Consider the following 13,756-nt stretch of genomic DNA (forward strand, 5'->3'; position numbering starts at 1 on the left):
AATATGCAGCTGAAGACTTCAGTGAATGTATCCGGCAAGCAATAAGGTCGGTCGATATGGCTTAACTGTTCAGATATCAGTAGACTAGTACGGCGGCCAAACGCGAGAAGAGCTGTGCCCTCGCAATATAAATCAAAACACTCGAGAGAGCCATCGACTTCAAAAGCATTTTGCCGCTCAGAAATAAAATTACTGAAGCAACGATCCGAAGGCAGTACGTCGGGGAGGGAGTCATATTCTGATTCGGACCAAGACAGGACCCACACATCAATTTGTCTTGCTTGACGCACGTTCTGATTTCTTGCAGATATCCAGAACACGGAATAAGGCAACAAAACACAATAATGTGGAACAATTCTCGACGTGTAGGCTACAACCAGGACCCAACACACTGATTTCCCCTTGTTCCGACCGACCGGGCCGCAGAACGGGACGCCGCACCACCCAAATGTAAATTTAGCCTATCCATCCCTTTTTTTGTACTCTCCCTTTATTACCCCAACACCTAACTCTTCTTCGTTCTCACCATCCTGCTCCGAGGTTAGGCAAGAAACTCAATATGTCTGTAATAAATGTTGTCTGTCGCAAACAGTCACGCTTTAGTTTATACAGGCCTGAATAATCTGTCACCTTTAGCAAGCATGCATTGTAAAAACTGAAAACAGGCTAGACAATGTATCCCTTGCGTGTGTGTTCATACTAGGCAAACCGCGTGCCACACTACCTGTTACAAGCTTCAATCACTCTTGTGCATGAAACGACTCCAGGTAAAAATGTATTGAATGAAAATATAGCGAGCTCACAGTCACACTCAAATAGTTACATTGATTTGTCCAGCTTGTAGTCTACACTGGACTACATTAGGCAACAGTAGCTAGCAATCAAACATATGACAATGGTTAGCCTATGCAGATTTGGAGCCGTTCCAAGACGTGCACAAGTCTGCCATTTTCAGAATAATGTGTTGAGTTGACTTAATGGGTCGTGATAACTGCTATTTAGTGCAACACAGACTTGTCCCGTTTATTTTTTAATAGAGGAGGACCGTGTTTACTTAGGTTACTTACTCGCATTGCGTATTTTGATAATTGAGTCTGAGCCACGTTGTTGCACGGGCTTGCCAGCTAGGGTATGAATGAAATGAGCCTGTGTTTTCCACCAAGTTAGCGATATAGCAACGTCAAGATATGCTTGGCATCATAGGGGACGGGGTTATGGAGGGGACTAGTTATTTTTAAATGATCCCACCCTGTAAATTGCCTATGTACTGCTGTGCTGACCCCAAAAAAATCAGCTAGCCAAGATACATCTGAAAGTATTTATATTATGTCCAGGTAGGCCTTTATCCCTTCAATCAAAACCACGTGCAGGTGCATGTGTTTGTTGGTTATGGGATGAACCTGTTGTTGTATTGTGATGGTGCATCACCTAACTGCTATTGTCCAACAGCCTAGGATGGAACAATTAGGTCCCGCCCCAACAACATCCTCCTCCACCCCACCCATCATACCCTTCATCATATCCCATCTGTACTGTAGGTACTCCCCTTTGTCAACTGTCACCCCATCTCCCCCTCTCTCTGTCTCACTAATTCCCTCTCTCCCAGCTGTACTCTGTCTAAATCTCCTGCTTTTCTAATCCCTTTCTAAATCTATTTTCAGCCACCTTTCTCTCTCCACCTATTCATCCTGTCTCTCCAGTCCCACTGAGTACATGCATTTACCTAGAGAGCAATGACAGTGGAAAACCTAAATTAATTCATTCCCCACCGGAGTCATGTAGCACAACTGGTACAGCCAGCGATACATGACGCCTACAGTGTAGTCAATGGATTTGTCAGCATTTGTGAGATTAGAGTGTGGTGTAGGGCTGTCTACACACAAGGTAATTTCCACTTGAGTGGATACGATTTTGTTTGTTTTAAAAGGCTCATGTTTTAAAAGGCTGCACGATGACACTGAATAAATGTGACATTCGTAGAAACTATATGCCAACAGCTGAACAGTTTTATGTGCATATAACTCATTTGTTGTACATTTTACTGAACTCTTAATCAAGGTGTGTGAAATAGATTTGATTGATATTTTTTTCCCTCTCTTTGTCCCCCCCCCATCTTCTGTTTGTTCTCTCTCTTGTCTCCCTGTCTGTCTTTGTGTGTGTGTAGACCCAGAAGCCACCAGGCCTCTGCTGGTTATGAGCAGGGGGTTGGGAGGGAGGTGTGGGGAGTTAACAAACACACCACCCACAGCTTTATCGTAGCCCTCTCTTTCCTGATTTTCATTCCCCATATATCCCCAAAACTAGCCTACTAATAACAAATACAGCATTTGACTACATACTGCATTAGCATAACACTAGCATAACATTACTACTAGCATAACATAACTAGGATAGCATTACTAAAATTCTGTACTCGTGTTCTATTGACAGTACTTACACGCTGCCACGCATTATAATGATATACCTATCAATGCCTTCAAACATCTAGCAGCAAATGATCATTGGAAACTGCTACCATAGCTTTGAGAGTACCCTGCATAGATCAGTCATTCAACCTTTCCCACTTGTCAAGTGGTTTGAGGGCAGTGGTGAGGTACCTGTTGAGACACACACACACACTCAGGGACCATGCTGAGCATCCTGGCTGCTGGCTCCATCTTCTTCCCGGGCCTGTTCCTGCTGTCTAAGAGATGCCTGAAACACACCCCAGGCCTGGCCTTGAGCGAGGGAGACGCCACCATAGTGTCTGCCAGGTACACACACACTTACAAGTCAGATACACACACACACACACACACACACAAGTCAGATGAGTCAATGTGAGGACTATGCAGACCTATCGTACCTTTATCTTATGCTATTATGCTTTGCTTGACATTTTATACTATTCTGCTATGGTTTACATTGATGAATGTCAATACTTTTTTTCTATGGAGTTATGGGTATAAATATGTAAATTGAAACCCCACTCTCTGCCCTCTCTCTCCCCACTAGGCTGGTGTCATCCATCCAGGCCATCATGGCTTCCTCAGCTGGCTACATCATCGCATCCTCCTGTGAGGATATCATCGAGGATCAGTAATTACAAAATAATGATAATGCAGTAGTAGTTGCTGTAAAGTTTTGTGTTCCAGGTGTGTGTGTGTGTGTGTGTATGTTTGCAGGCACCTGCACAGATAGGCTCTATCTGTACAGAGCACATTCCTCTTTGCCCTTCCAGTCTCTAAAGTGCCCTGTGTTTTGGGTATACAGTTTTTGTCATTGTTGTTCTGAACCCACTGCCCGCAAGTCGTCGTTAAATATGTGTAATTTAATTAGCCATTAAGATGTGGATATCAATTGCTTTCATGTAACTAAATAATCAGTCATAATTGCTCAACAAGTCATTAACTGCAGTTAAATGTTTTTTTTTTGGTTTGAGCACATGCCCCCAAAAAAGTCTGTGCATGGCCCTGTGTGTGTGTGACTGTGTGTGTCGAAAGAGGTGTGACGTCTAAAAAATATTTGGGTCCTTAACTACACAGCAAATTTTCCAGCGTTAAATTAACACTAGCTAGGTTTCCATCCAATTGGTGACAGATTTTCATGCGAATATTCTAAAATCTGCATAAAGAAAATCTGCATATTTTCCCACCAGATGTGGGTTCCCACTAAAGGGCCTTGTTGCAGATAAAAGTCAGTGTGTGATGACATAGTGCACACAATGTGCTTTTTCACTTAAGTTTTCATGTACCGAATAAAAGTCTAAAGTTAAATGTTTTTCCATCGTATTTTAAACTCTACGGATAGGTTTGTCACAAACTACTCTGGTCTTGACACGTGCTCTCTAGCCAACAGCTTGCAGATAGTGTGGGTAGGCATGATGAGATTATTATTGATAATAAATATAATAAATATTTTTATTTGTCAAACGGTGTCATGTCACCAGAATAAGACCCACAATATTTATTGGAAAGGAGCATCAAAATCACCATGCACTTTCACCACCCTGTGAAGTTAATTGTAATTTATTTCATCTGAAGCTTAATTAACTGCATGGTTTCCCAAGTCATAGTGGGAGGACCGCACACCATATCATCTCGTGACTCCAAGTTTACTTTGATATGATGGTTATTATATAAATATTTGCGCATAAAGGCGTTTCCACCACTATTTCTCACGTAATTAATTTTACCAACACAAAAAAATCACACCATGTCCAACGAACAAATGATCTGTTGGCATTTATAAAATTGTACCTAAACTACATATTTCCATCACAGCTCTTGTGATTTTTTAGTTTATACGGTATGACTTAACTCGCCAAAACAACTAATTGAAAGCCACACCCCAGTGCGTCTTGCTTTTTCAAGTAAATTGTAGAGTCACCACCCTTGACTGTATTTGTTGGTGACAGAGACATGGTTGTTGAATTCGTTTATTTTCAGCCCTGTGGACTTCACCAAATGACTTCCTACTGTAGGCAAATGTTATCATTAAAATTAAGCTCTTTAGGGCAATACATTTAATATATCATAAGGCCTTAGTTTGATAGCCAAGTTTTACCCTACCACAGTGGTGTTAAGAAACCTCCTAGTTTACGGGCCACATCAGGCCCGCAAGTCACATTCTGCTGGCTTGCAAAGTGATGTATGATTCCTATTGGAATTCAGCCAGTTAGGACATCCAACAGTTGGAATTTTTATTCACCTGCATCTGCATTCAGAATGACTGTTAGGGTTAGTAACATTTGTGAGGAGACTACCTAAAGCAGGGGTTCCCAAACTTTTTTGGTCCGTGACCCCATTTTGATATAAAAAATGTTTCGTAACCCCACCAAGTAAAAAAGTGACGTAATCAACAAAGAATGTTTTTACTTTTTTAATTGGCGCTATGACAGCCTGTCATACATTGTTTTAGACTGATTTGTAATACTATTTCAGTCAGAAGTATGATTTGAAATACATCAGAAAGGATTTGGGATGTTCAGGATTTAGGAAAACAACAGGCAATAATTGTGTATGTTTTTCTGTGTAGAAAAGAACCACAATTGATCATGTTATTTTTTCACCCGTCTGATTTACTGCCTGGTCCTGTCCACTCTGTTCTGAGGGAAACAGAAGACACGTGTGTTTCTGAAAGTCTTATGTTTTCAGGGGTCATAATATTTTGTGGCTTCTAATGTTTAAAAGTTAGAGCAACATTTCTTGGAAGAAAACGGAAACTTACAACCGCATTTAGTGGCTACCGGAGGTCACTCACGTAACCTCGATTCTATTAACCAAGCGCAATTTTTCCCCCAGAGTTTCTTTCGCGGCCTAAACCATTTTGAACTGGAACAACCATTTCGGTAAGTGGTGCAATAAATCTGATTGGATTAGTTTAGAAGAATGTATGTTATTTATCTTTGTGTAGCATGAGATTAATCAGTCAACGTACATGCAAAAATACAGATATTAAAAACAATCCTAAGAAGGTTTACCTGGTAGTAGAGCATGCTGGGAAATCTGATAATGATGGGCGTGGTTTTGATGGGAATGTTTTACTCTCCACAGAGTAAAACTGACACAATCACACTCTCACACGCAACACTTGTTATTAACCCCCACATTGGGGTTATTTTACACCACTGAGTGTTAATTTCACTCTTACAGAGTTAATTTAACTCCTGAATCAACACTAGAAATGTGACATTGAAAAATCAACACAAGTTAACACTGGCCAATTTGCTGTGTATGTTTAACTTTCGATCCAAATAAAGTATTCAAGTATGTGTGCGTAATAATCTGTCATTCTCTCCCTGCTCACCTTGTCCCTGTTAACCTCTCTAGGGTATGTGGGACGGTAGCGTCCCACCTCGTCAACAGCCAGTGAAACTGCAGGGCGCCAAATTCAAAACAACAGAAATCCCATAATTTAAATTCCTCAAACATACAAGTATTTTACACCATTTGAAAGATACACTTGTTGTAAATCCAGCCAAAGTGTCCGATTTCAAAACGGTTTTACTACGAAAGCACACCAAACGATTGTTAGGTGTGAGCCAAGTCACAGAAAAAGACAGACATTTTTCCAGCTAAAGAGAGGAGTAACAAAAAGCAGAAAGAGATAAAATTAATCACTAACCTTTGATGATCTTCATCAGATTACACTCATAGGACTTCATGTTACCCAATACATGTATGTTTTATTCGGTAAAGTTCATATTTATATCCAAAAATCTGAGTTTAGGCGGGACGCTACTGTCTCACTTGGCAAAAAGCCAGAGAAAATGCAGAGCGCCAAATTCAAATTAATTACTATGAAAATTAATATAAAAATCAAACTTTCATTAAATCACACATGAAAGATACCAAATTAAAGCTACACTGGTTGTGAATTCAGCCAACATGTCAGAATTCAAATAGGCTTTTCGGTGAAAGCAAACTATGCTATTATCTGAGGATAGCACAATAGTTAACAAAGACAAAGAAGCATATTTCAACCCTTCAGGCGCGACACAAAACGCAGAAATAAAAATATAATTCATGCCTTACCTTTGACGAGCTTCTGTTGTTGGTACTCCAATATGTCCCATAAACATCACAAATGGTCCTTTTGTTCGATTAATTCCGTCGATATATGTCCAAAATGTCAATTTATTTGGCGCGTTTGATCCAGAAAAACACCGGTTCCAACTTACTCAAACGTGACTACAAAATATCTCAAAGGTTACCTGTAAACTTTGCCAAAAAATTTCAAACTACTTTTGTAATACAACTTTAGGTATTTTTTAACGTTAATAATCGATAAAATTGAAGACGGGATGATCTGTGTTCAATACAGGATTAAAACCAACTATAGCTAGCTTTCTGGTCACGCGCTTCTATCTAACAGGACAATTCAAGTGACTCTCGTTCAAGATGGCCGTACTTCTTCATTACACAAAGGAATAACCTCAACCAATTTCTCAAGACTGTTGACATCCAGTGGAAGCGGTAGGAACTGCAAGCAGGTCCCTTAGAAATCTGGTTTCCCAATGAAAACACATTGAAAAGAGAGTGACCTCAAGAGAAAAAAAAATCTGAATGGTTTGTCCAATGGGTTTCACCTGCTACATAAGTTCTGTTATACTCACAGACATGATTCAAAAAGTTTTAGAAACTTCAGAGTGTTTTCTATCCAAATCTACTAATAATATGCATATCTTATCTTCTGGGGATGAGTAGCTGGCAGTTTAATTTGGGCATGCGTTTCATCCAAAATTCCGAATGCTGCCCCCTACCCTAGAGAAATTAAACTAATTAGTATTTCAACCCAATTAACCTCTATTTGTCCCAAAGCCAGCAGCACTATTTTAGTATCTGTAATGCAGTCACACAGAAGCCATAAACCTAGACTGCAGCATGCTGCTATGGAACTGTAGTAGTAACTACTCAAACATGTCTCCACTGGTTTTACAACTGCATCTTTGTTAACAGTGGACTACATAAAACTATATGAAATGCACACTTAAAGTGGGAGGTTTGTTTTGGGTTGAAGGAAGAGAGGAGGAGAGGAAGAATGGAAGATACTTTACACTAGTGAGATGCTGTGAGTCAGACACTGTTGTCCTAAGATAACTCGCAATGTGACACAGCTGCACCTCTTCCCCCTCGTCTTTCCATCAATTAGGAGGCGGGGGGAGAAAAAGGGAGAGGAAAAAAGGAGAGGGGGGAGAGATAATGCCAGTCACCGACTCCCTTGCCCTCATTTGCCAGTCAAAGTCGGGAGGCGCTCGTGTGAGTGCCGGCTCATTTGAATACCAAATCACAAACCTGTCCAAATCACGCACGTGCCATAGAGCAGTGCATCCTGGCCAGTCACTTAACTCCCTGACGTCTAGGCTAGAGCCTCACATATAGGATGCATCGCACTGAAATAGGCAATAGCGTATTTACATGGTAGTCACATAGGCAGCTACAATGTACATGTCGGCACACATTGTTACATAGAACTTCAACTATTACACCTTCTCTCTCTCCTTTCTCACTTTCTGTCTCTCTTCTCTTCTCACTTCTGTCTCTCTCCCCCCCCCCTTCTTGCACCACACCTCTCCAGACACTGGCTTACCAGTACCTACATCCTGTTTGCGGTGCCCTACTTTGCGTACGACATCTACGCCATGTTCCTGTGCTACTGGCACAAGCTACAGGTTAAAGGGCACGAGGAGGAGGGCGGCAGGCCAAAGCCAATGGGCTCGGCAGTGGCCAGCTACCTGCGCAGAGAGTTCCTGATGGTGCTGCACCATGTCGTCATGGTGACCATCTGCTTCCCCGTCTCCGTGGTAACTATCGCTGTAACTAGGGTGGCTCTAGCGGACTATTTTATTAGTCTACCGTGCCACGGTCTGTCTTATGTCTAAAGGGGGGGGGGAGCAAATGATAAACATGAACACACACACTAACCCTTTAAGTCTTGACAGAAAATAGATGATCTGATGGTGATTTGGTTTCTGATCCCTAAAATTGTCCCTAACCGGCTGCCATCTGCAGACTAGACTCTCCTGCTCCAATCCCCATCTGCCTCCTGTTGCTACTGGCAGCCAATGTTAACATCCCTTCTATGGACATGTGCTTTTAAGGGGAGATAAGGTGTGCGTGTTTGAGCTTTTCTTTCAATGGTCTGTCTATATACTTTATCAGCCATATCATGGCCCTCCATCTCTTCTCTCAGTTCTGGAGGCAGGGAAAGGGGGATTACTTCCAGGGTGTCATGTTTATGGCTGAACTCAGCACTCCGTCCGTCTGCCTGGGGAAAATCCTCATCCAGGTAATACTCACTCACTCCTCTCCTCCTCCTCCTCTCTTTTAACCCCTCTTCTCCCTCTTTCTTTTGTCCTTTTGCTCTCTCGTTCTCGATCTTTCGTTCCCTTTCCTCCTGCTTTCTCTCTCTACACCTCTTCTTCCTTCTACCTTTCTTCCTCAGTCTCTTACTCCCCTTGCAGCAGTCTAAGAATGTTAGTCTTTCTGATTCTGAAGTGCTCACTTACTAGCTTTCATGTTAACATTCTTGTCTCCTGTGATTTTGGGTTAACATTTACCCAAGCTCTCTTTCTCGGTCCTTCACCCTGCTCTTGTTTTTCCCCTCCCTTGCTCCTGCCCTCTCTCTCTCTCTCTCTTTGTCCCCTTCAGTACAAGAAGCAGCACACTCTTCTTCATAAAGTGAATGGCGCTCTCATGCTGGTCACTTTCTTCATCTGTCGAGTTCTGCTCTTCCCCTACCTCTACTACGCCTACAGCAGGTAACATACTGAACACTGTCTGTCTGTCTCTGTCTGTCTGTGTGCTTGTCTGTTTGTCCCCAACTTCATCTATGCATTTTTTTTTATCTCACGTTCTTAAGATCTACGATGGTAGGTTACAAGTTTAAGTTTGTAGGATTCTGGCCTAGCTATTTAGCTAGCAGATAAAATCATTCATAAAAAAGCAATATTCTTTCTCGTTGTTTGATTGAAAATATCTTGCTTGCTTGTATGTAGCTACTCAGCACCATGTCACTATTTTTTTGTTGTTATCTAGTTCTAGTTATCAACCCTGATTTCACATGTGGAAAATCACACGTGAAATCATGTAAAAACATGTGTTTTTGGAACATGAGTCGTTATGTTTCACACAGTGCTTTTAACATAGTGTTTTCAACTTACATATTTGACACTTTGACATACTCTGACTGTACAAAACATTAGGAACACCTTCCTAATATTAAGTTGCCCCCCCTTTTGTCCTCAGAACAGACTAAATTTGTTGAGGCATGGACTCTACAAGGTGTCAAGCGTTCTACAGGGATGCTGGTCCATGTTGACTCCAATGCTTCCCACAGTTGTCAAGTTGGCTGGATGTCCTTTGGGTGGTGGACCATTCTTGATACACACGGAAAAATGTTATGCGTGAAAAATCCAGCAGCACTGCAGTTCGTGACACACTCAAACCGGTGTGCTTGGTACCTAATATCATACCCCGTTCAAAGGCACTTAAATATTTATTCTTGCCCATTCACCCTCTGAATGGCACACACTGGTTGTGGCGGCATCGGACGGGCCAGTTCTATGTCTCAATTGTCTCAAAGCTTAAAAATCCTTCTTTAACCTGTCTCCTCCCCTTCATCTACAGTAAGTGAAGTGGATTGAACAAGTGACATCAATAAGAGATCATAGCTTTCACCTGGATTTCCCTGGTCAGTCTGTCATGGAAAGAGCAGGTGTTCCTACTGTTTTGTACACCCGGTGTACAGGACTACATTGTGTGTGTTTATTGATACAGTAATTATTATTAAACGTGTCTTAACCTGGGATTTGAACTCGCAACCTCTTGGTTCACAGCATTCCGATCTTTCTGCTACGTCATTACGTCAGTGTCAATAACTGATTTCACCTGTATTTCTACACTTTGGACATCAAAGGGAATCTCAGCTTTGTTAAAAATGCACTCAAGAAAAACTATTATATGTATCATAGTTATTCAGGAATAACATTAAAATTGAATAATATGCCCCACCAACATTAGACAACTATACAGAAAATACTCAAAATACTGATATAAGTAAATTAAATCAATGATGAGAGAATAGCCAGATTAAATGATAACTAAAATAGCAGTGCAGATGGCACTCTAGCTAAGTGCAGAGATGTTAGCATGAAGGATCGGGAGACAGACGCAGAAATGCGTAATAGTTTTTTTAATGAATCACAAATTACGACGCAACGATCACAGGAACGCAGTGCGGGTCGATCAGGACCCAATGCAGCTGCCGAAGTTGTGTTGTCGTCAGACGGGCCTTTTGCCGCTGCCGAAGTTGCGGTGGCGTCGGACCAGTAGCAGTGGCGTCAGACGGACTGGTTGTGGCGGCGTCGGACGGGCCAGTTGCAGCTGCCGAAGTTGCGGCGGCACAGGACGGACCAGTCGCAGCGTCGTCGGACGGGCCATTCCCGCTGTCTCCCTTAATGGTAGATTATTCTGTCACGTTGGTATGAAAAGATTCGGGAGACAGGCACAGGATTGCGTAATAAGGTTTTTTATTAAGCCCAAATTACGGCGTGCCGTGTAAAGGCACAGGGACGAAGACCAAACACGTAACAAAACACAGGGTAGAAACCCAAAACAAAAGAGCGAGGAGTACCTAGAATAAATTACACACTCGCACAATGATTAACACACGGGACGAGACCCGTAATCATCTGCGCAATCCACAAGGGCACGAAATCCCAAAACACACTTCACAAGTACTCACACGCACCAACGGACATTGTAACAATAATCGAGTGCCCAATGGAACCAAAGGGCACATATATACAAATACAATCAGTGGGAATAGGGGCCAGGTGTGCGTAATGAAAGTTCCCGGAGGGATCCGTGACAGATGTACTTTATTATAGGTAATTAATGGGTAGAGAAGTGCAGATTGGCACAACAGATAAATCAGCGTACCTCAACTCCAGAGGTTGTGAGTTTAAATCCTAGGTGGGGTCATATTTTAGCTGAACAGCGTACCACTTACTTTAAAACCACTAGGGCTGTCCCCGACTAAAAAAATCTTGGTCGACCAAGAGTTGCCTGTTCGTTCGACCAAGCGATTTGACTAAATTTTTAATTGTGTGTTCTTCCATATATAGATGCATTTTATGTGTTTTAATCAAATCAACTATATTCACTGAGCTTGTCTGATGCTTTAAGCACACTATTTGATGAATCATTTTGTTATTAATTATTTGGAGCGAGTCCGACCAGCAATTGATTTGATTTTGCCGGGCTCAGACTTGCTGTGCTGTGTTTAAAAATAAATAAATAAATAAAAAGATAGCGAGTGACTGTGACTAGCACCCGTTGTCTCTCTCCTCCCTGATGCAGAGACCACCACAGTGTTTATCACGTTGTCCGTGTTGCTGAAGCTGCAACATAATTACAGCCATTTCTGACTGAAAGGTTCTGTTACTGAATTCCATAATTTGATTAGGAAAAACATTCCCTATTACCTCAAACCTTTCTCTCTTTACGTGACACATGTATGCACGTGACCAATAGGGCCTGACCTATAGCATACCATAATCACATCAATAAATTGGTTATAGCAAACTCCAAACATAATTAAGTTGGGGTTTCCTCACTTTTCTTAGACAATTAAGGCAAGGTTAGTTTTCTGCTACTGCTTCCACCGCATTATTCTCAACGGGGCAGCAGGTAGCCTAGTGGTTAGAGTGTTGGACTAGTAACCGAAAGGTTGCAAGATCGAATCCACGAGCTGACAAGGTAAACATCTGTCGTTCTGCCCATGAACAATGACGGCCTAGGAACCCACTGTTCCTAGGCCGTCATTGAAAATAAGAAAAAATAAGAATTAGTTCTTAACTGACTTGCCTAGTTAAATATAGGTGAAATAAAATAAATAAATAAAATATTGTTCTAAACACCAATATGCTGGTTAACTTTGCTATTATGCACATATCAAGATGGTCTAGGAAAAGACGCCAATTCAACAGAGCACTGATGTGTTTCAGAACCGCGGATAGCGACCACTATCCAACGCGGGAGGAAGCGCATTTGTTATAAAATAGTATCATTTTTATTAGAGTTGCACCATTTGTTCTTATGTAATATAACCATATACAATTTCAGTAGCACATGTCAGAGTGATGGACTCGAAGGCCTCCACAATGGATTAGTCCACTCAGACAGGCGCGAATCAGACAGGTGTCTTGTACACCATGATATAAATATAATTTTTGCTACTGCTCGACTAAAGAGATCTCGGTAGACCAACAGCCTATCGACCAAACAATCGACCAGTCGACTAAATGGGGTCAGCCCTAAAAACCACCATACCATTTCATTACTTTACTTATAATGGTTTGGGACAATCTGGGACCATCACGTGACGTCCTGACGACTGGTAAAACAAATGCCTTATAAACACCTTAACATGGTTCCTTACGGAAAAACAACTTGAATTTCACGTGATCTTATGTAAAGTTAATGTGACAACATGTAAAGGAACATGTGATAACATGAAACTACGTATTTTACAACATGTGAAAACATGATCTTGTGAAACATGGGGATACAAATATGAAACTACATGTGACAGACAACATGTCAGCACATGTGAAATCATGATCTCATGTGAAGTTTTCCAAAAACATGTTTGCAAATGATTTCACATGTGAATTGATCCAAAAACACGTTTTCACATGTTGCTTCACATGTTATAACATCAACTTAACATAAAAGAACGTGATCACAACGTGAAATTCTTGTTTTTTCCATAAGGGAAGCATTCTTCCTTGATTATTTGTATTAAATCAGATTGTTCAGTTTAAAGTCATTAGCCATAAACCAAAATCCTTGACAATAGCTAGCTTGAGACAAGGTGTCTTGTTTTAGAAGTTTGCGCTAAGTAAGTTTAAAAAATCTGGGTAAGCTTGTTAGCTAGCAACATTAAGCAAACATTAACCCTCATTTCCCCCCTACGCCTCACATCCTCGTGTTGCAGGTATGCCTCCATCCCCCTCTACACAGTGCCCCTTGTGGCTCCCTGGCAGTGCAACGTGGGGGCCTTCTGCCTCATGGCCCCACAGGTCTACTGGTTCACCCTCATCTGCAGGGGCGCCTTCCGCCTCTTCACCGGGGCCTCGCGCTCCCGGCCCCCGGCCACCCTCAACAAGCCTGATGGCTGCTGCCCCGGCCAGGGAGCCCCTTTACCTCCCCCGGCCAACGGCTACAGTCCCGTCCCCCACCAGGCAGACAGAGAGACCGACACACACTGA

At 41.9% G+C, this 13,756-nt stretch overlaps 1 protein-coding gene across 1 annotated transcript; it reads left to right on the forward strand.

The window, feature by feature from the left end:
• The first annotated feature begins 270 nt into the window (after positions 1 to 270).
• LOC120052142 (ceramide synthase-like) lies at positions 271 to 13,756 on the forward strand. The gene is made up of 7 exons (XM_038998981.1): positions 271 to 450; positions 2,165 to 2,753; positions 2,995 to 3,078; positions 8,059 to 8,284; positions 8,674 to 8,769; positions 9,132 to 9,241; positions 13,483 to 13,756. Exons 2-7 carry the CDS (start codon positions 2,629 to 2,631, stop codon positions 13,754 to 13,756), a joined length of 915 nt encoding a protein of 304 aa, XP_038854909.1. The 5' UTR covers positions 271 to 450; positions 2,165 to 2,628.

This window comes from Salvelinus namaycush, chromosome 8 (genome assembly GCF_016432855.1).
Source record: "Salvelinus namaycush isolate Seneca chromosome 8, SaNama_1.0, whole genome shotgun sequence".
NCBI lineage: Eukaryota > Metazoa > Chordata > Actinopteri > Salmoniformes > Salmonidae > Salvelinus > Salvelinus namaycush.